Source organism: Onychomys torridus, chromosome 16 (assembly GCF_903995425.1).
Source record: "Onychomys torridus chromosome 16, mOncTor1.1, whole genome shotgun sequence".
Lineage (NCBI taxonomy): Eukaryota > Metazoa > Chordata > Mammalia > Rodentia > Cricetidae > Onychomys > Onychomys torridus.
The window spans coordinates 10,655,872-10,681,926 of NC_050458.1; the positions used below are offsets into that span (position 1 = coordinate 10,655,872).

The 26,055-nt window shown below is 35.7% G+C and overlaps 1 protein-coding gene across 1 annotated transcript in view; it reads left to right on the top strand.

The window, feature by feature from the left end:
• Positions 1-4,569, top strand: part of Emc2 (ER membrane protein complex subunit 2) — a 33,337-nt gene extending 28,768 nt beyond the window's left edge. The window contains exon 11 of the mRNA XM_036208728.1: positions 3,952-4,569. Coding sequence (XP_036064621.1) covers positions 3,952-4,038 — 87 coding nt within the window. The 3' untranslated portion in view covers positions 4,039-4,569. The remainder of the gene's footprint in view (positions 1-3,951) is intronic.
• The last annotated feature ends 21,486 nt before the right edge of the window (positions 4,570-26,055 follow it).

The window sequence follows — 26,055 nt, forward strand, 5'->3', positions numbered from 1 at the left end:
TTTATTGTGCTGGAGTCTCTCACTTTAGATAATTGTTATGTGTAGTTTATTTATTGTTTGGGGGATATTAATAATTCTACACTTAATTTCCTGTACATATTTTCTGTTCTATGCACATGTGTATATGGTGCATCTATATATTTGGTAACACTGACTTAGAATACATGTATACTTTTTAGGAAAGACAATTTTTAAATTATTATTTACTCCCATCTATACTTTTAGAGAGTTGTCATCTTACCAACAGCTTATTCTGGTGTGTACATAGAGTTAGTTCATGTTTTTATGATTTATTTCCCTTATGTGCAGTGAGTTTGAACCTTTTCATACGTTTCTTGTCTACTTGGATATCTTCTTTCATAAGCTCTGTCTTTTTATCTGTTTATATGACTTAATTTTTATGTCCCCTTTTGGATGTATGTATGGCAAATATTTCTAACTGCTTATTGCAAATATTTCTAACAGCTTATTTTCTCTTTCAAAAATAAGTTTGACAGATTGATGTTCTGAAGTTAAATGTGTTCAAATTCACTAATCATTTACTTTTTGCTTTTTGCTCTGTGTATTCTGCGGATACTTATCCACAGATGAAAACTTTGTAGATACTACAAAGTCAAGAGAGATACCTGTCCACTGGGAAGTTTTTACTTAGATATGAAGTAGGGGTCTCTTTTTACCAATGTGGGTATCTAATATTTTTTGTCCATGTCTGTATTATATGTCATGAGTCTTGTTCTATAAAATTAGTTAATATAGTAAAGAGAAAAGCACAGCTGGTAGATCCATATTTTCTAGGTTCATAATCTGACTCAGACGTGTACTGCCTACACAGCATTGATGAATTATGTACCATTGGGCTGTATCCCCAGCTCTCCTGTTTTACAAGTGAGGAAGTTCAAGCACAGAAAGATTAAAATATCTCCTCAGGTGACGTATTGGTTCAATGACATCTGTTGTCAACCCAGGAACTCTAATACCTTCAAGTTTGCTATTCTGAAATCACAATATGATGCTCTGACAAAGATAGGTGCTGTCATAGTTTTTAACACCCTCTTCACTTATCATCTCATGTAAGTAATGATATAACATTCACCCCTACTTGTTTCTTCATTTTATACGTAAAATACTCTATACTAATTAAACTAAAGAATCTGATTTCTTTGGACTCCCCTGCCTTATCTCTTCAATGATAAAACACCTCCTGGATTTTAAGCAAACATGTTCCCCTACTTTAGGAGAGCCATTTTACCAACTGACATGATTTTGGTGTTGTAAGCCATTGTTCACAGACCTAACCCCTGTTCTTGGTAACATCTGCCCTTTCTTCTGAATTCATTTCCCCTTCCTCTTCTATCCTCCCTTCTCCCCTCCTCTATTAGCTCACTACCTCCTTTCCTCATTGCGATGTTACTAGATCCATTTTATTTTTGTCAAGTCTTGTAATTCTCACTGTTCCTTAGAAAGAGCTCTGAGAGAGTTGCTTATATGCTTGAGTCTTTGGGTTTGGAACTATAAATTCCGTAGTATCGAATTAGATGTGTTTTTGTTTTGTTTTGTTTGGTTTTGTTTTTGTTTTACTCGGGAATGGGAGATCTAGATTTTCCTTTGTAGCTCTAGCTGGCTTGGTGAAACCCAGGCTGTGGTCTTGACTGTGTTGTGTCAGTCCTTCTGATTCAACCTCCATCTCTGTCTCAGTTTCTCACTCTTACTGGGTAACACACCAGGACAGTGTCTCACTGGTATCACAATGGATACATCACTGGCTCTACATTTGAGAATGAATTTTTTTATTGTTTGGTTGTTTCTGTGTTCTTTCTGGTGAGTTTTGTTGTTAGTGTTTTAAGATCCACAAGACAGCCATGAATAGTTTGCCCAAGCAAGTATAACTGGAAGTATAACTTTCAGACTCACATTCTTATACGAAGAAAAATCTTTAAGATCCACTTGAGAATTTAGGGACTTCTATCAAGACATAAACCATTGTAAAACATGAAGTATATATTTGTTACTGCAGAGTTTTTCTACATATTTGTAAATTTGAAAAAATGGGGTTTTACCAACAGTTTTCTTTGCTTACCCCTAATGAAACAAAATGTGGCCACTGTGTGCTCTTTAACTAGATAATTGGTGTGCTCAGGAAGTTTATTGTAAGCCTGCTGGCAATTTTCCAGATCAATGCTTATTCCATACACTGTTAAATTTGTCTGTCAGCAATCCATATGTTGTTATGACTGTACAAGTGGATCTATGACTGTCCTTTTGGAAAATGGAAAATTAAATCATGATTTGAGGAAAAAATGAGATCCTGGCTTAATCAGTTCAATTGCAATATAATTCTGGAATAGACTAAATAATTGTATGCCAGGAAGAACTTGAAATGACAGATTTATATTTGCACTTTTTAAATGTCTTTTGACATAAATAAGGTAGATTTTACAGCATCACAAAATTTTTATTTTCACTTTGCTCTTAAGAAATTTGAATAATTGTAGAATAATAAATGAGAACATTTGTTTTATATCCTTCCCCCACCCCATCAAGGCCTTTTCTCAAAATTAGTCCATATATTTTTTGATCAGATCCGTTCGTGGTCACACTGAGTAAGCAGTAAAAGAAAAGCCTTTCAGTGCTTTCTACATCCCACCAAGTTAAAGCTAATAACTGGACAGTAGAGTGAGAGGCATACCTTCCTTGTAATCCTCAATTGCTAAGAGAAATTATTTTCAGAAATATGATGTTACCATAATTCATAAACATAACTGCTATTTTTAGCATTTCTCTCCCTTAAGATGTGATGACCCCTTATGGAAGGTAAGGTGCCCTGTGTTTCCTGTTCCATCTCTTAAGATGCTCTTTCACTGTCTCCTTTGTGAAACAGACACTAGGCTGCAGCCCTGCTGCTATGGAGTCAGTATGTGAGAGCATAGGTCAGAGGTCACCAGTCATGTGCCCCGTCACCTGTACTGCTGCTCAGCCCATCTTTCGGAACAGGTCATAGATAGTTTGCCAGCTTCAGTTAACTGCAGAAGAAATAAACAAATAGGAAGTCATAAGATAGTGGCTGGAAAATGTGTTAGAAATACTAGGTGTTGTTAAGACCACATTTTAATCAATACTTTGACCATGGGGAAATAAGTACTACAGATAGAATAAACTTTCCCCCACCCTCACAGGTAACACTCATTTATCTGATAAATCCATTATGTTAAATCAGGCTGATATAAATGATGGTGATTGTCAGCACAGTTAGAAACTCATTTTGAAATCAGCATGGGGTATTCAGCAGTGATTCCCCAGTGATTTAAGTGCACGAGTTTTGGATTTAATATATTATGAATTTGCTTTTGTATACATAAACGTAGAACTTGATATACTATTTTTGGTTTTTATTATAAAATCTAATCTCAGTAAATAAGAAGTGTATCATCCAGTTAACTAACAAATATCAGATTAAAAATATGATCTATTCTAAATAATGCTAAAGTAGGTACACCTTTACCGTTAAATGTTTAATTAAACTCCTTTCATTTATATAACACTTGCTTGAAATTCCAAACTTCTGTTTGTATGTTAGACAAGTAGATATCAACTCTTCCTCTATATGTGTGTGCTTAAACTTCATTTAAATTATACTGTGATTCATACATGCTTTAGAGTCTGACTCTAGGGTAGTTTTCAAATCCAATCTAAGCTTTTATAGGTTATCATACTAATTAAAATTAGCTTAAACTGCCCAAGTATGTAGTGAAATATTTGTACACTTCAACTGAAGAGAAGTCCTAATGCAAATGTCCGTAAAACTCTGAATTTGTTATATTGAAAAACACATATGGTTGCACACAAATGATACAATAGTATTTTCATTAGCGGCATGAAGATGAATGTGATGTTTGAACTTTCCAGTGATATTGAGACTAATTGTACTGTTTTTTTTTTTTCCTTTTTAATTAGTTTGCAGGTCGAAGTAAGAAGGAAACCAAATACTCTCTTAAGGCAGTTGAAGACATGTTGGAAACATTGCAGATCACTCAGTCTTAAGGTTTCAGAAACTCTTTGACATTAGATTTCAAAACTGAACAGTTGAACTTCTTGGCTTGTGACTTATTTACTAAATGCCTAGTGCTATTTGCATTCTCATGTTCTCTGAAGATGTCAGTTACAATGAATGTGTTCAAATAAACCTGTTTGCCTTGTACTGCTAAGCAGGGAGATGGAGGGTGTCCATGGAAGAGAGAGTTAAGACTTACTGATTGTATATCAGTCTTCTTATCACTCCTCTGTACACCTTACTAAATAAACCATGATCTATTAAACTCATGAATGAAAATTCAGGTTTCTTTTGCTGTATTGTAATTAGTATGTTGTAGAGCTTGTATATCAGCTAAGTTCTTCTCATTGATGATGAGAATTTCACAAAGTTTATAGCTTGCAGAAACAAATTATTTTGAATGTTTTATAGTGACAGGCTGGAATTTGTGGCCTGTTTGGATTTTTATTCTTTCAAACTGTTCAAATATAAGTCTTGCTTAAATGATGTCATTCTATAAAGTTGCTGATATCCCTATGAAATTTTTGGTTGTTGTATACATTTTTATCCATAAAATGTTTTGAAGGTAATATGGGCTGAACATTTAAAGTTAACCTTTTTACACATTATGCTTATTAAAACTTTTAGTTGTAAATTGTATAACATGTATACATATATGTATGTACACACACACACACACACACACACACACACACACACACATTTTTGAGACAGGGTTTCTCTGTGTATTTTGGATGCCTGTCCTGGATCTTGCTCTGTAGACCAGGCTGGCCTCAAACTCACAGAGATCCTCTTGGCTCTGCCTGCCGAGTGCTGGGATTAAAGGTGTGCACCACTACTGCCGGGCTGCATAAAATTTATTTAGGATCATGGAAATATCAATGAAAGATATTGTTTTCACTGGGATCTAATTAGTTTGGGGGCTGAAAGGAAAATCTAAGCTATCTTTAGGAATAAAATGATTACAGTTCAATAAAATGCGTTATTCACATTTAGGTATAGCTTAATAAAATATGCTTCCAGAATGAGTGTCTTTACATCTTCACTTTGCTCCTTGGCAAAAGAAATTGCAAGGGGAAGTTACTTCCCAACGTAATCTGTTTAAAAAGGCATTAAAAGTTGTTTCTTGAGTACATACGGTTAGGTTGCAGAAGTAACTCTACTGCCTGGATCTACTAGATGGGACGCTCCAATAGTTAATATGTGATTTTACTTGGGGGAGTTTGTTAGTGATCAAATCCAGGGCCTTGGACTTAAACACACTAGAGCTATGCCCTACAATTTGTGTTTTAATATATCTGTAAGATAAACCTGAAAGCCAGTGGAATTGGAAATCATTGTTAAACTTCACTCTTGTTGGACAAAGACACTGGAAGAAGCATGATGCTGTGGAGATCTGTATGTTATGGTCTTTGCTTCTTAAATTTTCTTTATTGTATTATATTTTCGTTTTCTGTTTTATTTTCTTCTTTCTTCAACTCAAATTTTTTTTTCAGACAAACCTTTCCACCGCAGTTTGTATCATAAAGAAATGATATATATGTATTTTTTATTTTGGAAGTTTTTTCTTTTTAATTTTGACATAGTATATTAGCAATTTTATTACTATTTCATTTCTGAGAAGTTGGGCTTAATTATTTTGATTCATGTTAATTGTCCTTAACAGCATCATTAACCTTAGATATTTACAAAGCAGGCATTGGTGTTCATATGTAAACATCTGTCTAGATGTATAGAAGTACACATCAATATACTTTCATATGTTCAGTTTTCTGCACTCAGCTGGGATCATCTCCATGATATACAGAAGATACCAGCTTTTTATTACAGTGAGCACAGCAGAAAGCAAGAACACTGAGTTCTTTAGTCATGTTCTTCTATGATTTATAATAGATTTCAGTATCCAAAAAACTAAATTGAAAGCACATTGCAAGAAATCACTTTTCAAGTACCTTTTAGGCAAATGGGTGAAAATTATATGAAAAGGTAGCATTTTGTGAAGCCACTTGGTAACAGTGTCTGCTGTCCACATCGATTTGAAATCAAATTGAAGGTCTCCAGAGTGGGAATGAGGAACCACTGATTTCACATGTTGGGCTCAAATGACAGCTGAATTTGGATCTAATTTCAGTTTATTGGCCTACCTGTCATTCTCAGTAGGTCAGAGGGGATCAGAGACAATACAGCCCTATTGTTCGGTAAATCCTCAGTGCTTAGAGCAAACCTCTGGACTACAGAAGCCTAAAATTTTTTAAATTAAAACTTTTAGTTGGGGAGTCAGGATGGTGACAAAAATGATGAAGATATACATACGTATATACATATGTGGGTAATATGTGGGTATACACATAGACATATATAGACGTCTTACTAAAAGGAACTTCAAGAGTACCTTCTATATGGTAACAGTTGATCACCAGTGGCAGCCAAGAGTATGGACTGCAAACCTACCCTACAGTGTCAGGAGCTGCAGTTAGTGTATTTGACAGCCACCTGGCAGCTATAATTTTGTTTTTATGAATATACAGGATAATTTTAAAATAGAACAATTAGTAATGTGATCCCAATGTCTACACAAAAACATTATTATGGGGATTAGAAAAAGTAAAACTTTAAGATAGGACAGTTAAAAGTGTTGAAATAGTTACCTTTTTTTTTGTTGTTTGTTTTGAGGAGGGAACTGCTATAGGCTTCATATTCTTGATCATATTCTTTAATTTCCCACAAGGAAATATCAACTATTCTATAGCATATTTTGTGGTATTAACTTAGGTTAATAGCATTGTATTGTAATTAATATATTAACAAATCTCAAATTTAGTTGATTAGTTTAAATTAATAATTTAACAGTCAGTGATTTGAAATAAAAATGAAATCTTCATTTTCAGTTCTGTACTTTTCCTTTCACAAGCCTGTAGAAGTACGCCATCTAGAGTTTTAAATTTTTTGAGTTATAGATCTCACAAGCTAGGTTGGTGTTATTTTCAACTCTAAAATTTTATTCAAAATCATGCCAGATGTTAGAGTCATTGTGGAACATTGTTATATATGTATTCTTGCTTTTTGACATGAAACTTTCTTAAAATTGTTGTGTATATGATGAATATTTTTATTTAATTATTCCAGATTCAGTGTTTTACTTCATTTGTCCATTTGAGATAAATAACAGATCAAGTTCAAGAGTTACAAGTTTTAAAGCCTGATTCAATAAACTTAGTAATAATTTTAACATATGATTATTAGTTAAATATTTTTTATAAAACAATGCATATGTGTATGTCTAGCAAATGCAGCATCCTTTATCCTCAGTGTGTTCAATGGGTTTATAAGTGCAATTGTATTAATTGAGGGCATAGCCATTAAATAATCTTGGATGCTGAAAATTTGCATATTGGATGTAGATCAACCTGTATTCCACTAGGAAACATTTTCAAAAGCTCATACAATGTAAAATTAAAAACCCTTTTATTTGGTTCTTATGACCTTTCAAGTAGTATTGTGGTTTAAATTTGGAATAAATTCCATAGGCTTATGTGTTTGAACACTTGGTGCTTATCTGGGGTGCTATTTCAGAAGTTTATGGAACCCTGGGGGAAATAGGTCACTGGGGATAGGACATGAGGTCCCATAAACAGGATCCTGTCCAAACTCAGCTTCCTAGTTGTTTAGGCAGCATGGCCTCGTATTCCTGTTGGCATGCCTTTGCCATGATGGGCTGCATTTCTTTCAAAGCATGAATGTAAGACAAACAGACAAACAAAAACCTTTGAATTTGCTTCCATCACAGTCATGAGAAAAGTAAGCAATATACAGGCAGACGTGATACATGCATTCACTTGGAACAAAAAATATTAAGGAGGACTGGTTTTAAAATTTATTCATAGGAGTAAACATCTTAAATAGATAATACTGTTTCTTAAGATGTTGAGTCCTCTTGGCTGTCCACGTAGACAGTGCTAAAATGCATTTATGTGTACTAGTGAGTGTGATCGAGATTTCATAAACACCAGTTAAAAAAACTTTACAAATCTGAAACCTAAGCAATTTACAGCCATCAAGAGCCTCGGTCCTATTTTTGAAAAGCAATCCCTGTCCCCATAGTTCTTACAAATGGCACCATGTAACAACTGGAATTTTTATTTGAGATTGGAACATTTGAGGGCAAATGATATTTCTTACTAGATGATCCACATGAGTCCAGATTGCTTGCTGAACCAGTGCTTCCCTTCACTGGTATTTTGTATTCATGCCTTCTATAAACTAGAGCAAATGCCCCTGTAAAAATGCCTTTCCTGTCAATTTCCCTTTTCTAACATATACTGGCCCTAAAGTGAATGCTGAGGAAAGTGTGCTGATTTCATACTTTGTCTCCATGCCAACTGATGTCCATGAGGAATATCAAAGAAGTGCTAAACTTCTCAACACTCAAAATGAGGTTATCAGACTGTGAATTTAATTAGCAACATTTGAAAGTTGTATGTTGGGTTTATTTTTAATTGAGTTTGACAAATTTTGTTTAAAGCACAGCAGGAACGCCTTGATAGCAGCTACATTTTGCAGAAATTCAGAGTGAAAGATTTATGAAATTTCCCAATCTGCTAGGAATATGAACCAGACAGAAAAATTATCCACCAAGTTAAAGTAAATGTCAGTGGTTTTTGTTTTTTTTTTTTTTTTTAAAAAAAAAAACCAAACCCAAACTTACTTTTCAGTTCTAAAGGATATATACGTTTTATTTATAATATAGCCTTAAGGCTTTATGCTACCCAGAGTATCTTGCAGTTGCCATGGGGAGCTCTGTTGTTCGTCAATGTAGGGTTTCCTGCTTGGCGTGATATATATTTATGATGGCATCTGTGTTTGCTGGTTGTTGCATTTGCAGTGGAACTTGTGTTTTGGCCAGTTGAAGAGAGGGAAAAGAAAGCAAATTAAACTTGACTTCTTGGCAGTGGAGCCGAGGCTTCTTGTTACTTGCAACTATTCATTCCAAGAACAAAAAACGTAACTGCAGTCGTGTTCTCTTGTTCTCTACACATGGCAGGCTTTTCTAATAATATAAAAGCTCAGCAGATAGCGTTGCACTGTCAGTTCACAGGGTACTCTTAATTGGAATTTTAATATGGGAAATTTGTCTGTGTAGAATGCCTGAATTTTATAGGTTTTATCAAAGAGGAATCATCGATATCATGTAATGTATCATTTACTTAAATTTTTTTTTTCAGATTGCTGAGACAGGACTTCCCTATCACCGAGGCTAACTTTGAGCTCTTGTTCCTTTTTTCCCTCTACCTTCTAAGTTCTAGGATTACAGGCATGTGCTGCCTCATCCAACCACAACTGAAATTCTAAATGAACTAATTTAAAAATTCTGCCCCGAGCTTTAATAAAAGAAGCAAGATAGGAAATAATAGTTAATATATTAGTGTCTAGTATTTCTTAAAAACAAATTCTAGTGTGTGGTTTAGATTTATCATATAGCATAGTTCAATACAGTTTTACAAATCTGTCTATGTCTACTACATAATCCTGTTTGATGTTCATAGGATTATCATGCATCTAAAGAACTATCAAGAAAATAGAAACACCTTAATATAGGCCTTTAATATAAGGAGCTAATGTATAAATATATAAGTTAAGTAAATTGTAATTTATGTGTTTTTATTTTAATGTTTGTAGTATTGGAGGCAGCATCTGATTAAACATGTACTTGGAATGTTGTATGTCCCAGTTATGTCTGTACATATGTGTAAAGCATGTGATAGATAATTATCTCATTCTTAAATCTTGCCCTCAAGGAGCTTTCATTTAGTTTGAAAGATAGTTATATAGGATAGAAAATTCTTTATTATCACTAACCAGTTTTCCAGGATGCCACTGTAAGAATAAAATACAATGTCTCTCATAAATTAACATTTCTATTTTTGATGTGTAATGAGTACCTTAAGTTGAAGATGAAACTAAAGGTTTGGTTTTCTGATTAAACCTTTAGGTGGAAAGTTATTTGTTTAGTTTGGTTTGGTTTGGTTTGGTTTGGTTTGGTTTGGTTTGGTTTGGTTGTGTGTGTGTGTGTGTGTGTGTGTGTGTGTGTGTGTGTGTTTTAACTCAGGGTCTATATGTAGCCCTGGCTGTACAAGAACTTGCTATGTAGACCAGGCTTGTACTTGAACTCTGAGATCCTTCAGTTCCTGCCTCCCAAGTGCTAGGATTGAAGGCATATGTCACCATGGTCAGCATACCCCACCATTGCATGGCTTGCCCCAGTCACAAGGATGAGAAAACAAAAATGTCTTTTCAGGCACTGGTTTTATGTCTTTCTTGCTAGGATAAAACATTTAGAAAACCAATGGAAAGGATGAAGCACAGCATTTGTATTTTAAAACAGGTATTTCCAATTCAATTTAAAATTTATAAGGAATGTCTGTAATTTTCAATTAATCTAAAATGCCTCTGGGACAGTATCTTTATTACTACTATTTATTTTTTTAACTATACAACTAACACCACTGGGGGTTATTGTAGACTGTAACAGTTATGCCTTGATCTAAAGAGAAAATTAAGAGTGATCAGCTTTTGTTTAAAAGTAAAATACATGATTTCAAAAATAATATCAATTCTTATATTTTTCACTTATCTTAGAAGAATGTTTTGCTAGCCATATTTTCATGTAAGAGCAATGGTTTAAATTCCAATGTTTTCATATTTTTTAAATAATCATGATTATAATGAAAAATATTTGTCTTTTCTCATTTGAAGTACACTTAAAATTTCATGACAGCATTCAATTAAAAACTAGTAGTTATCTTGGGTGATAGAACACTAAACTGCATCTTTTTCTAGAACAATAAAGGCCTTCAAAGTGAAAAGATCCATGCAATTGCTTTTATTTTCTACTGATTAGTTATTTCTGAACCTTTTGAATAACCTCTTTCATAATAATGCATGATTTTGACACTTCAAGAATTTATTTTCCAGTTTCCATGCCATGTTATAAAGATGACTTTAGCCAAAAAAAAAAAATAGTTTCAGAAGAATTATTCTATTTTATTCTCATATTATGGTGTGATGGTTAATTTGACTGTCAATTTGATGGAATCTGAAATACAGTAAGGTATTCCTATGGGTAGATCTCTGAGGCAATTTCCAGGAAGGACTACCCAAGGAAGAAGATGCTCTGAAAGAATGGGTAGAACCTTCTGGTGTCAGCCCAAATAGAAAGAGGTGGTTGCAGGAGAAAATCAGAGTTTCCTGCTCTGCTGTCATTGGTAAGTGCAATTGTCCTATTGTTGCTGCTGCTGCCTCCCAGGGACTGAAGAACTTGTACTCCGCAGGAATCGCCCAGGTCTTCAGGACTATACTCAGGACTGCTGAGATAATCTGTGCATTGAGCTGCTACTGGTTTATCAACCTGCCCAGTGTGCAGCCATTCTTGGAATGCTTAGTTCACAACATGTAAGCCATTCTAGTAAATCATATTTTGTAATGCATGTACTCTGTTCTTTCTCTACCATGATCATCAGAGATGGTGTGAGAGAGAAGGTTGCTACTTAGTGTATTTCCACACATATACTACATACAGTAGCCTTTACTCCTGTCTAAAGTCAAATTGGATAGAATCATCATTATGTTTTATCAGCATCAGTTTTTGACATAAAGAACCAGTGATACATGTTTAAAAATTATGACCAGACAAGCAAATGTTTCCAAGGTAGGTCAATTTGAGGTAAATTTACACATTTATCATATTTCAGAATTTTCTTGTGTTATCTTTCATCAACCACTGATTATGTATATAAATTTCATTTTAAAGGACCAGAAGTAGATTCTTTAAAACTAAGTAATAACCAATGCATTGTGGTGGCCAGTAGTGATCTTTTGGTTCACAGGCAGGGTTGTGATAACACTTGGGGCAGTTGTCACTGATCCTTGGTGATCGTTCTCATTCTTGTTCTGCTGTACTTACAAGTTACTCAAGTGTTTCATTTGCAAGTGGGAATTTAATAAATAGTTCTCATGTTCATTTTAAGACAATTGCAACTGTCCTTTTGTGAGATCATTATCCTCTAGAACCTGGTGAGTGGAAAATGCCCAAATAGTAACTTAAGGGAAATTCAGTGCAGAGAGAGGAGAGTGGGGAGTTAAGGACTAGAGTGTAAGGCTTGTTGCAATTTTGAGATTTGAAAGAAAATAATTGTAAAGGAAGGAGAATGTAGGAAATATAATTTATAGAGCTCTGTGTGTAATAATGAACAGGAAGAACAGAACTCAGAAGAGGATACAATTGTCAGAGGCCTCAAAACAGGTTTCAGCATATAGAAGAGGCAAGCCACATTCTGTGGTATGCAGGATATGCATTTCTTGCTTTCACATTTGAATTGGGCTTTGTGCTTTGGGTGTGATATGTTACTCATTCCTACCTTGTATGCCCGAGGCTTAATACAGTTTTAGCCAGAATAGATACAAAACTCGGATCTTGGTAGTACATGCCTAATGTTGACTTCAAGTTAGGAAGATCTAAGATGATTATTTTTAAGGACTTCATGAATCGTGATTTCCTCAAATGATAGCATTCATCAAGGTAGTTCATAGGATTGATAATTTGAAGGCTGGGAAAGGAAGACAAGATGGTTGTTAAATAATAGACAGCAAAAGTATGGTTAGTAATTAGATCACTTGGATTTTTATGATTTTTATCTATAATCCAAGAAGATTGTGGATTATATCTCTGTCTTACTCGGGTCTTACTTGTAGCCTTGTGAGTCAACTGCAAAGCACACTTTTTGATTTGGTAGGATCATAGATATTTTATCTTTTTAAAATAGATGTCAACTTAAATTTTTAAAGAACATCTATGGAAATGTGCTATTGCTTGTATTTTGTTAATAGACGAAGAAAAAAACAAGTGGTACAATCAAATACACATTTATAAATTATTTTTAAAAAAGAGCAACAAATGAGGGAAATATGAATACAATCCTCAGAAGTTTCTAGACAAAATTTAGTTATGTGACTGCCGTAATAATATACCATTTAATAGGCAATAAAGTATAGACAGCATTCATATTTATTGCAAGGCACTTTAAAATAGGAATATGGTTTGTAAAATTTGAGCTACATGGAATACAATCTATCTTTGCAACTGGAATCATAAATAATATAAAATTTAAATAATTAAAAATACCTTGGAAGACTAAAAATTAATACATTAAAACATATAGAAAAGTACATTATACTAACATACAGTTAGAGTATTAAGTTCTGGACATTAGATTGTTTTGGTTAGAGTTTAAAATAGTTACTACAGGTATTTTGTCTTGGCTTTGTTTTAGAGTTTCTATTGTGTGATGGAACACTTTGACCTAAAGCATCTTGGGGAGGAAATGGTTTATTTATTTACAGCTCTTAGGTCACAGTCCATCACTGAGGGAATTCAGAGCAGAAACTCAAGGCAGGAACCTGGAGTAAGGAACTGAAGCAGAAGCTATGGAGGAACACTGGTTACTGGCTTGTCCCTTGTGACCTGCTTAGCCTACATCTTAAGCAAGCCAGAACCACCTACCCAGGGATGATACCACACACAGTGAACCAGGCTTTCCCATGTCAGTCTCTAAGAAAATGCCCCACAGGCTTGCCTATTGGCATTCTTATGGATGCAAATTTCTCACTTGAGGTTCCTCTTCCCAGATAACTCTCCTTGTCTCAAGTTGACAGGAAATACCAGCCAGGACAGATTCCTAGCTGTCATGAGCTAAAAAGCTTCCCCCCAGCACAGTGTGTACATCACTGAGTCCCAGAAACACAGAGGAAAGTGACTGAAGACTGAAATCTTTGAAGAAATAAACCACAACAAACCCTTCCTTGACCTGTGTCTGTCAGATATTTTGTCAGAAAAATTGAGTCTCCTGAGCACAGACACCTGGTGTAAGAAGCGGGTCATTGTGCCTACATAACCATGTAGGTCAGAGCCTTTGGCTCGTGGGAACAATTTGGGAAAATGTAGATATGTGAGTAAAGAAGTCCTTAAACAATGTAAGTTGAGTGTAATACAGGAGTTCCAAGGACTAAATGCTGACAGAAATGTTGAAATAAAAGCTGAATTGAGGAAATGGCTGTCAAATGTGTATGAAGATCTCAGTTTGGATGCCCAGCATATATGTTTAATAAGCTACACACAATGGTACACACCCGTAATTCCAGTGCTTGGACACATGGAATATCTGCCAAGGAGAGTGGCAAGTAACAGGAAGTCAGCACTGGAGAGAGGTTGCATAGACTGCCACTGGAAGTCTACACCATCCTACCATATTCTCCAGTACTGGACTAGAAGGTACATACAGGATGTGTGTGTGTGTGTGTGTGTGTGTGTGTGTGTGTGTGTGTGTGTGTGTTCATTATCTTTATTTTGTGTATAGGGAAATGGATACGGATGTGGAAATGAGAGGACAACAGCAAGAATTACTTCTTTTCTCCTGCCACGTGTGTTCTGTGGATTAGACTCAGGTTGTGAGCTCTGATGACAGAGTTCATTGGTGACCCAATGAACCACTTGTCAGCCTGGAGCTATGACATTTAATATTTTACCTCTGTCACGGTCTTGATTTGGTTCAATCTGCCTTCCTATTCTAGTTTTCCTTCTTGGAGTAGGAATATTTACCCAGTGCTATTGTATGCTGGAAATATATAATTGCCTTTTTAAATTTACAGGGTGAACAGTTATAATAGTTTGCCTTGGTTCTCGGAGGAGGCTTTGAACTTGCATTTCTGAATAATACTGAAGTGGTTATGATTATGGGTACTCTTAAAGATTAACCTAATCCATTATGATAAAGACATAGGAATTTTGGCAGCCCAGAACAGAACATAGGTTTTGATGTTAAGTTGTCTTGTGATGCCTGGCCTTGGAGTCAAGAGGATTGGATTAAGAGATGCATGGTTTAGTAAAGTTCACTTCTGTGTGTCTGCAAATCAGTTTTTAGAGAGGGGGTCACCTTGAGTGTGGATGACATATTTAATAGGTTAGGAATCCAGATGGAATAAAATGGAAGGAAGCTCATGGGCATCAGTATATTCTCTTGGTTCCTGGGCTGCTGCCATGCAGGAGATGTGAAGTTTTCCAACAATATGTTCTTTTTTCATGCTGTAATGTCTGAGTAAAGCACCAGAGCAGTGAGTCAGGGACTACAGATAGAAGCCTCTGGAACTGCGAACCAAAACAATCCCTTCCCCATAACTTGTTTCTTCAGGTGTCGTGTCATGGTGAAAAACCTCTTGCTAACATTGTAAGTTTAGCTCTGTTTGTATTTTCAAAATCCTTTGCATGCACGGAGACAGTGGCCTCTCTGTTGTGTCTGTCTAGAAAATCTTTGGTTCCTCAATTTACTTCTTAGTTTTCAAATGCGAAGAGACCCTACACACTAGATGCTCAATCAACACTGGTTGACAGTGGACTCAGTGCGGAAGACTAGGAACTGAAGGCAGTTTTGGATATTGCTATTTTTGTTATTTTGTTCTGAGGGTGAACAATGAAAGACTAGAGTTGATAGTGACCTTTGTAAGCTAAAATCCAAAAGCCTGTCTATAGCTTAGAGTATCCATCATGATAGAGATCAAATATTTAGAAAATATCTTAGTATTTGTGAACCATATAGTCTTCCACAATTCTTCAACTTTGCCATTATAATGAGAAAGCCACCATAGATACTAACTTAATATATGATACTATCCCAGTGAAGTTTCTTTTTAAAATCAGCTGGTGAAGCAGTTTATTAAACTGGGATCTAGACTTCTCACAGTAGTGGCTCACTTTCCCTATCATCACCCTGAATTTCTACCAAAGGAAACTTCCTTTTCAAGATTCAGATCTTATGATACTCCCACAATTTTTAAAAACATTTCTTACTTGAATTTTTAATTCCCCACATTGTTTATGGAACATGAAAACTCAATAAGCAGGAAGACTTGAAAGAAAACAAAAGGATATTTATGTTAATTTTGTATACAATCATAAAGAATACAGTTACAATTTAGTATTTTTTAATTATTAAATTCATAGATTCTGATAAAGATGCTCATTTCAGATCTATTGGTGTTTTTCTATGATAAAAGCTCCAACATTTGTTTTTTATGGCATCTGGAAATGCTCTTTTGGAAAAGTATGTGAAACATTTTTGAAAAATGCACATAATGCCGTAAATCTACATGCTGAAAATGATATTTCTTTTATGTGAGAATAGCTACTTGCCAATATTTAATACAAAGGTAAAATTCTTGGAAATTCTATCTGTGAACATTCAAGTTTGCTTTTATTCAAAACACTGTCAAATAGATTAGCTTGAGACCAAGAAAAGAAAGAGCACCAGTTTTTAGCACAGCTATAAATGATGACATTATTTTACCCACTTAGCACACAGTTTTATGTAAGACTAAAAACATTACTGTCACTCAAAATATTACTAAATCTTTATAGCAAGGAAATGAATGAGATTAGCAGCCCTGCACCAGAGCCCTGGATTAAAACATCCTTTGGAAAACAAGAGACTGGCCACATGTAAGAGGTGGGAAGAAGTTAGACATAACTGTCCACAAGAGGTTTGTGTTTGAAAATGAGGAAAAGAAGGCAGGTCCTTACCACATGAAATGTTGTCTTATGCTTATCAGCCTTCCATTTCTTAAGAGCAAATGATAAAATTGGATCTGGGAGTTTGCAAACTGGGATTATGAGCTAGTGTTCTCTTCCCATTTTATTTATTTTTGTCATGTGTGTGTGTGTGTGTGTGTGTGTGTGTGTGTGTGTGTGTGCGCGTGCGTGCGTGTGTATGTGTGTGTATGTGTGTGTGTGTAGCACGACTGTACTGGTATGTGGGTACATGTAGGCATGTGTTTGGAGGCCTGCAGTTGATATGTGTGGAGTCCTCAGTTGCTCTTCTTTTTTTTTTTTTTTTTTTGTAGTTAGAGTTTTCCTGTCTGGCCCAGTCAGGACAAATCTCTCTTACCTGCCAGTCCCACAGTCGCTCAGACCCAACCAAGAAAGCACACAAAGACTTACATTGTTTAGAAACTGTATGGCCGTGCCAGGCTGCTTGTTATCTACTTCTTTTCTCTTAAATTAACCCTTCTGTTTATCTATACTTTGCCACATGGCTTGTGGCTTACCAGTGTCTTTACATGTTGCTTCTCATGGCGGTGGCTGGCAGTGTCTCTCTCCAGCCTTCTACTTCCCAGAATCCTCTCCTCTCTTGTCCCGCCTATACTTCCTGCCTAGCCACTGGCCAAACAGCATTTTATTTGTACAGTGTGCGCGCGCGTGCGTGTGTGTGTGTGTGTGTGTGTGTGTGTGTGTGTGTGTGTGTGTGTAGCATGGCTGTACTGGTATGTGGGCACATGTAGGGATGTGTTTGGAGGCCTGCAGTTGATATGTGTGGAGTCCTCAGTTGCTCTTCTTTTTTTTTGGTTTTTCAAGACAGGGTTTCTCTGTGTGGCTTTGCGCCTTCCCTGGAACTCACTTTGGAGACGAGACCAGGCTGGCCACGAACTCACAGAGATCCACCTGCCTCTAGTTGCTCTTCTTTTAGTTATTGAAATAGGATCTCTAACTGAACCTGGTGGTTATCAATCCAGCTAGCCTGGCAGGCCAGCAAGCCTTACAGGTCCTCCTGCCTCTGCCTCCCCAGTGCCTGGATTGCAAGTGAGATACTACACAGAGCTTTACATGTGTTCTGGGGATCTGAAATCATCTCTTCATGCTTCCTTAACAAGTATCCTTTCCTGTTTAAATATGAATATTTCTATTCTTGGTACTTCAATCTAGGAAAGTGGGTTTTTTTTTTGTTTGTTTGTTGTGTTTTTTAATTAAAAATTTGAAGCTGGGTGTTGGGGGCACACGCCTTTAATCCCAGCACTCGGGAGGCAGAGCCAGGTGGATCTGTGGGTTCGAGGCCTGCCTGGTCTACAAATCGAGTTCCAGGAAAGGTGCAAAGCTACACAGAGAAACCCTGTCTTGAAAAACAAAACAAAACAAAACAAAAAAACAAAACAAAACAAAAAAGAGAGGGAAAATCTGAAGGAATAAATTATATTAAAGGAAGGCTAGAACTGATAAATGACCTTTAGATCCTGTTTTTATTTTTTAAAATACTAAGCTTATACTTTTACACAGACCAAAAGCCACATACTTCCTCTCAAAAGTAACAAGGCAGAAAAATTTCTTGGTTTAGGATTATGGAGTGGAGAAGCCTGAGTAGAGTAAAGAATTCAAATCACAGATGACCATATTCTACTGCCCGGCAAATAACCTTGTTCTGTAATTAAACAAGTGCAGTTCAGATAGAAAATACTCTGTACAATAAAGGACTACATTAACCGTTTGAGTTCCTTCCAAACAAATAATTCATAAGAAAGGAATTCAATGGAATCAAAGACATTAGAAACTAAAATAAGAAGTGCAATCTGATTCCTTTCAATGGCAAAATCTGGTCTCTTTTGCTTACGGGTCATTGATTTTTTTTTTTTTTCTCTTGAAAATTCACTAAGTTGTTTACTTGCTGGATTCTAAGTATTGTTCAGCTCCCCCCAGCTTCTACCTGGGGTTTATACCCAAGACCTTCAACATGCAAATTCATTAGCTTCTTTTTAGTCAAATTCAGTATTTGTTCCTGTGATTTGAGTCAGTACCTAGCTCTGGATTCTATAAAGCTGAGAACTCTGTTCTTCCGCCATTTCCTTCCTGACGTGTTTTTTACATGGTATGACTGAACTAGAAGGATGTTGAACATTGTGGCAGATTTGGATTTCACGAAATAAGATAGTCACCTGGTAAAAGCCATCTCAAACACACGTTGTAAATGTTCAACTGCCTCTCACTTCATGGTTATAAGAGGTGTTTTGTGTCAACTCTGGATGCAAGTTGGATCTGGGAGAATTGCGCTGATAAATAAGGCAGATTAAAGTTCCATGCAATAGCCAACTTTATTCAGATCTCCAGACAACTTATTCTCTGAGGGTTAAGAAAGGTCCACTGAGTAAAGCTCTCATGAGTTCATGCTGTATACAATCACAAGGACAAGCTCTGTGTGCTAAATACAAGTTTTTCCAGAGAGGCATCTAGATGATAGTTTAAACATTTAATTGAATAATGTCAGCAAGCAATATGAGTAATCTGAAGTAAATTCACTCCTATCCACTGCACCTCGGAGGAGCATGAAAGCAAGAAAGGTTCTGTGTTTTGAAGGAATTGAGGTCACAAGATTCTTGTTTCCTTGGAGTTTTCTTGCTGGCACTCAGAATTCCCTCACAGGACTCCATTCCTGGACCATGTTCTGACAGTTTTGTATGATTCTTTTGATTGGACTTGAAAGCTATTTTTAATTTCAAACATCTTTTTTTTTCATCTTAAAATATGAAAGACATATCCCTAGGAATAATGATACATGTCTATAATCCTAGCACTTGAATGATTGATGTAGGAGAAGCAGAATTTGAGTCCAAATTGGGATATACCACATGATACCTTTAGTATCTTGTACCAAAATAAGATATTAAAAAAATAAACAGATAACAAACAAAAGTATACATATTTATTAGCAAAACTGGATTAAGAATAAACTTTTCTAACACAGAAATTTGCTCTGAATATGGAATTTTTGTAGTTACTGTTATTTAGACAAGGTCATACTATATAGCACAGTCTGGCCTCAAAGTCCCCCAAGTGCTATGACGGTAGGATTGGGCTATTACACCTGGCTTAAACAAGTTTTGAGGTTTTCAAAATTGCTAATGATACTACATAAATATAGGGACTTTATTTAGTGATTCAAATAATTGTTGTTCTACTGCATGCCTGGGGAAATTACCCAACTTTACACAAAATACAAAATTTCTCTATGGCCATGTTGATAGTGAAGTCATCCTGCTGAATTATAATTGTGTCTTTCAGTGACATCAAAAATACCTCATATTTCCCATGTGGCAGATATCTCATTTTCCTGTTGCTTATTTTGTAATTCATTTCAAGTGCTAATCTTTTCTACTCTCTGAGCCTTGCCTTAATTCTGAGTTAACAATGTGTGTATTGACAGAAATTAGATCCTTTAATAGTTATTATAAAATAATAGCTACCAGAAACTAACACATATCCTCATACACATACATCTGCATTTACTGACACAAATCTATCATGCTTTAATTAATGCATCTGATTTCAAAATTATAAGCCTTTAAAATGGAACCTCTATAAACAACCTGACTTAACTTGTCTTTTATGTATAATGCAGTCACTTATCTAAAAACTCAGCTTTCTAACATTGACACCAGGAAAACACATGGACATGGGAAGTAAAGGAAAGTATACTATCTTTCAGAGCCTCCCCCCAAATCCCTTCATTCCATCTAGATTTATCAGTCCTTAGTTTGTTGGAATCCACCTGCTTTGTCTTCTCCAAGAAGTCTGGAATGATACCCTTGTATAAATGTCAATCTAGACTAATCAGGCAGACCTGGTTTAGCTGCCTTTATTAAGTAAATCAGTTTTAGCTTTCACTTTAGAAATACAAAGTACAGAATTGAGGCTTCATTTGAAAAATGTATAAGCCCTAGAACAGAGAAGAGAGGAGGCATACTACAGGATGGGAAATAAAATAATTTTTGCAAACTAAATTAAAAAAAAATTGAATATACTACTGTGGTGATTCATTTTGTCCCCTTGACTAAATCTAGAACCATTTAAGAAGAATGTTTAGATGAAGGTGGGCTGTGCCTATGGCTGTGAAAAATTGTAGTTAATTGGATTAATTTCATGGGCTGAATCCTGACCTAAATGACAAAGAGAAAACCAATTAAGCACTGGCAATGGACATATTCTCTCCCTGCTATTGATTCTAGATGGGACTAACAAAAGCAAAAATGCTTTCTCCTCCAAGTTACTTTTATAAGAGTGTTTAATCACAGCAATAGAGAGGAAACTGATATAACCACTAAGGATAGATAGATATCCATTGTGTTGTATTCATCTAGACTGTATTTGTTTAGGTTTGGTTAGTAGCTTACCACTATCTTTTGAACACCTTTTTCAAAAACCTAGATAAATTAAAATGCTCTTATATTTTTAAATGCTTTTATAAGTTGTTAAAACTAAAATGCATGTCTGAAAACAAGCCAGGGACCACGAAAGTTAAATTCTGATTTTTGCTCTTGGTATGGAATATAAAATACCTATTATCTACCCAAACAGAAATCTGAAAGACTAAAATGAAAAAGAAAATATTAAGAAAGTTGTCTGTACAAAAACTAATGAGAGCTAAGTGAAGAATAAAAATAAGAAATTCCTTGAAAAATGTATCAGCACAAGTTAGTCCTCAATTAATCTGAAAAAAGAAAAAAGAAAAGAAATCACTTAAATAAAGAATTTAGCCTTGAATGTCCCCTACATGACTTTGGTAATTTTGGTGACCTACAGAAACACAAATCACACGGAAGTGTTCAGCTTGAACCTAGATCTCAACTACATTTGACAGAAAGAGTTACAAGCAAGATAAATACTCACAGTCAAAAAATTCATACGACACCAGAAATGCAAGATGTCATAAGTAAGAAGGATTGAAACATAAGTACCCAAAGTAAGTTACAGGTACTGTTAACATCAGAGTTATCAAACTGGACATAAAACAGTATTTAATAAGCTTGAAGAAGTGAAAGAGAACCTTGAGAACATAGGTAACAAGTGGGATTTGAGCACCTCTACAGAACTTCTAGAATTGGTTGTTAAAATTTAAAAGTCAATGAGAAGAGTAGCCAATCACCAGAACACATAGAGCAGAAAAGATAATGAGTGAAAGAATTTCTGAGGAAATGATCACAGTGTCTAGAGACAAGAGGTTATGATGGAGAAGCCAGTAATTATGGAGAATTAAGGGAGGTGTAAGCCTTTAGAGAAGTGGAAGGCAATTATAGAACTAATAAGAACAAGACAATATTCAGAAAGGATTTCCCACACAGAACTGGATGCATGTTTCACCTTCACAAATCTATATATTTCATCAGAAATCTTTCCTAACTTTTCTAATAATTTCTGTATCTTGAAAGTATAGTATAGAACAATAGTAATTTCTATTGTCTAGAGTTTGTGATCATCATGTGGCCACCATGTAAAGCTGCCTCATCTTTTCGGTATTTTCAGTGGGTACATTAAATTTTTAAAATGATACTGTAAATTCCATACCTAGAATATAGATATATCTAAGATATTCTACTTTATTTTGAATAGAAACAATCACCACAGTTCATGCATGTGTCTCTTTGGTCTTTTATTTGAGATGAACAAAGAAAAAAAACAAGGTTAGCTATTAGGAGGGGACTAAATCATTGCTGTCTCAAGCAAAGTCCACACTACACTAATTCATCTCAGGATCAATTTCTTAGGTCCATAATGTCATGTGCTAAAGACTAATGATTAGAGAGGTGATCGTGAAGATACTTTCAAGTCAATAAGGAATGAGCCATCATTGATTATTTACAATATCCCAACAAGTTAGGGACTGTTAGTTCTGTAGGAAAGAGAAGGCACCTCTAGTGCAGTAGATTTCAAGAACTGTTCAGGACCACACAACTTATAGATGACAAAAAAAAAAAAAAAAAAGTAGAACTTAAGCTTACTTAAGCTTTGAATAGTTTAGCCATTTGCAAAGGCCTGGTGGGTGGTTATGATTGACACATGGAAAAAATACTTCTAAATAGTAGAGACTGTAGCTAAAATATTCAGAAGACTGTTATGTAAGGTTTTAATAACTCAGCTTCAAGCAGAATGCTGCACTTGAGTTGGAGTTTCCTGCGGGAAAAGGATGTGCTTAAAGAGTGTAAGGCTAGTTTGATCTATCGGGGAGTAGTATTTGAGAATAGAGCTGGCAAGGGCAGAGGTATTTCCAAAATTACACATATTTCACTTTACCTTACCTTTCAAATAGAATGTGATATGACTTCTCATTCTGGCCCATTTCCAAACATTATGAACAAGTAGACTTTTTATCATGAGATCAATTTAATATTTTAGAATTGAGTCTTTAAAAGACCTGTCCTAAGAATTTTGGCACAGTGAAAGTTTGGAATTCATAGAGCAACCTTTATTTTTTTTTTCTTTTCTACAATCCTATTTATTTATTCATTCATTCATTCATTCATTCAGCATCCCTGCCAAAGTTTCCTTCCCTTCCTTTCCTCCCAGTCCCTTCCCCTTTACACCCCCTTTGTTCCCACCTCCTCCTACAGAATGTTCTTGAATCCTGTTGACTTTCTACCACACTGCTCTGGGGAGCATGGATTGTGTGGGGGGAGGGAGGAGGTGAAAACCTACCCTGTTGGGTGCCTCTGTCTTCTTTCCAAGCATTAAGCAGACCCAATTCTGCTTCACTTTCAAGAGTGCAGAGCTGTCAGATAAACAAAAACAAAGTACTTGAAGTTTCTTCTAAGGCACAGATGTGGAGTAGTGTTTCCTCTCTTGGCTGTTAGAAGGCGCCTTCATCATGGTACAAAGGGATTTTCCCGATACCATGGGGATATATTGGCACACGTTATAATATGCCACAGAGGTACCACTCCCCTCAGCAGAATCATGTTTAATAGATGACCAAGCAAATACACAACCGGCTCCTGACACACAATGTACAGAGCCTGAAAAGGGGATGGGAAGTTTGAAAGGAAAGGCAAGGAAACAGAACAGAGAAATAAGTTTGCTGTTTGACCTCAACCTTGCTTAAATATAGAAATCAGAAAAAGCAGACAGTTAAAAGAACAGCAGCCATCGTATAAAGACATTAGCTTTTTGGCTAGAAGATGAGAGGTGCTCTTTTTAGCAGGCAGGTCAGCTAGAAGATATAGAAGAAAAAATGAACTTCCTGATCTCAAAGGATTCTGGGAAGATTATTCATTGGGTGCACTTAAAATGTCAAATTGGTAGGCCTTTAGTAATATACTTTTACTCCTTTATGTTCCTTTGAACATGGATCTGCCTAAAAATAGATGTGGTAACCTGAATTAAAAGACTAAAACTTCAGCCTTCCATATTCAAGGTTTTCTTAGACCTGTCAACTCATGATAAAAATCACAGTTCTCATCACCAACACTGATAATGAAATACAACTGTTGTATCAAAAAAGTAGCAATAAAATGACTCCTAATGACATTGTGCTATCCTCATAGATCAGTGTGTTGCTCACTCCTTTTTCCACAGGAAACTCCAACTCAAGCTTCCTCCTGATGTAAATGAGAACAAATCCAGGGACTCAGAGCCAAAACTTATGCAGAGAATCAGAGACCTTGGAATACCCAGCCCTAAACAATATGTCTCCAAATAAATCTTTCCCCTCAGGGCTCAGGGAAGCTGGTGGAAGAGGAGACTGAGAGTGTAGGAGCCAGAGGGGATGGAGGACACCAAGAAAATAAGACCCTGTAAATCAACATGAGCAAAGCTCATGTGAACTCACAGAGACTGAAGCAGAATGCAGAGGGCCTCCACAGGTCTGTACCGGGTCCTTTGCATATGTATTGTGGTTTCTAGTTTAGTGTTCTAATGGGATTCCTGAGTGTATAAACAAGTGGGTCCCTGTTTCTTTTGCCTTCTCTTAGTCTTTTCCTTCTGACATAGAAATACCTACATAAATTTTGTTTCCTTACAGTGTAGGGGGAATCTTGAGATGTTTTGTACATATGCCAACACTCTGATGAAGTCTGTCAAGGAGGGCTATCTCCCATATTGTGCTTTGTTGGGGCGGGGGTAGAATATTATAATATATATAATTGAGTAATTAATCTACAGGAAATATGGCTATTCTGCCAGTATAGATGTTATACTTTTAAAGGCCTTGCATGCTTATAAAAACTTTATATTCTTTGATTATCTTTAAAAATGTTCCTTTAAAGAGCAGAACTTTCAAGAAAATAGAACAATGTTGCCAAAGCCTTGTTAATTTCCATACAGGTCTCGTGGGCTTCATTCATTTAGGAGATACTTACTGTGTGCCAAGCATAATTCAAAGCATTGGCAACACAATGAGAATATGATGGACGTGACTCTCATTATTAAATACTCATGGTTTGAGCTCTCAAACTCTTAGACAATTGTGGATCTGGTTCTAATTTAATATAATTAGAAGAAAGATTCCTTTGTATAAATCTAGATTGTTACTGAAATTATTGTAATTGAAAAGGACTTGTGAAACACATTTAGTCTGAAACAACAACCCGTTCAAAAATCACTAGTAGTTCTAGATAAATCAGATTTTCCAATTTATGCTTGATGTGGTGCAATAGAACATATTTTCATAGATCTACAACAGCAGCACTTGGAAGACAGGCATGCAACAAAATACAATTTTAAATTTCGCTTTTTATTTCTAAAATGGGTTTCTGTCATAACTCTGGAAAGGCATCACCATGTAAATTATCATTAAATAACTCTGGCATAATTTATGTTAAGAGGTTTTTGGCTGTTTATGTACCCTAGAATTTGCTAAAATTAGTAATGTGATATTCCATATTTAGCAAACCTACAGAGCAATGAATAAAGACTCATGTCTATTGGGGAGCACTGTTTGTTTAAATTCTTTTTGTGGCATTCATGAAATGCAAGGGACTTCCAACTCAAATTCTGCACTATTAGGCAGCGAGTTATACTCTGAACCAAACCAGATGGTGATCAGCTCTATTCCGATTATCAGCTAAGTGCAGGGATGGCTACCAGACTTTACTTACATTGTTAACATTTGGAACAGATTAGCAGCAGTTAGGCTGAAATGAGAAACCTTCATTTTACTAAAAGGTTCAGAACATATCATACCATAAAATCTGAAAGACTAGAAAGAAAAATTATGAGGAAAAGAGTCCACTGTCTACCATGTAGGATGTGTTATTTCTTTTTCCAAAAGAATGTTGATATGGAGTATTGGAGGTTGAGGTCTGTTATCCCATCAGCCTCTTGAGGTGCCCATTCACAACTTGTTGAATTTATCTCTATATCCATGATCAAT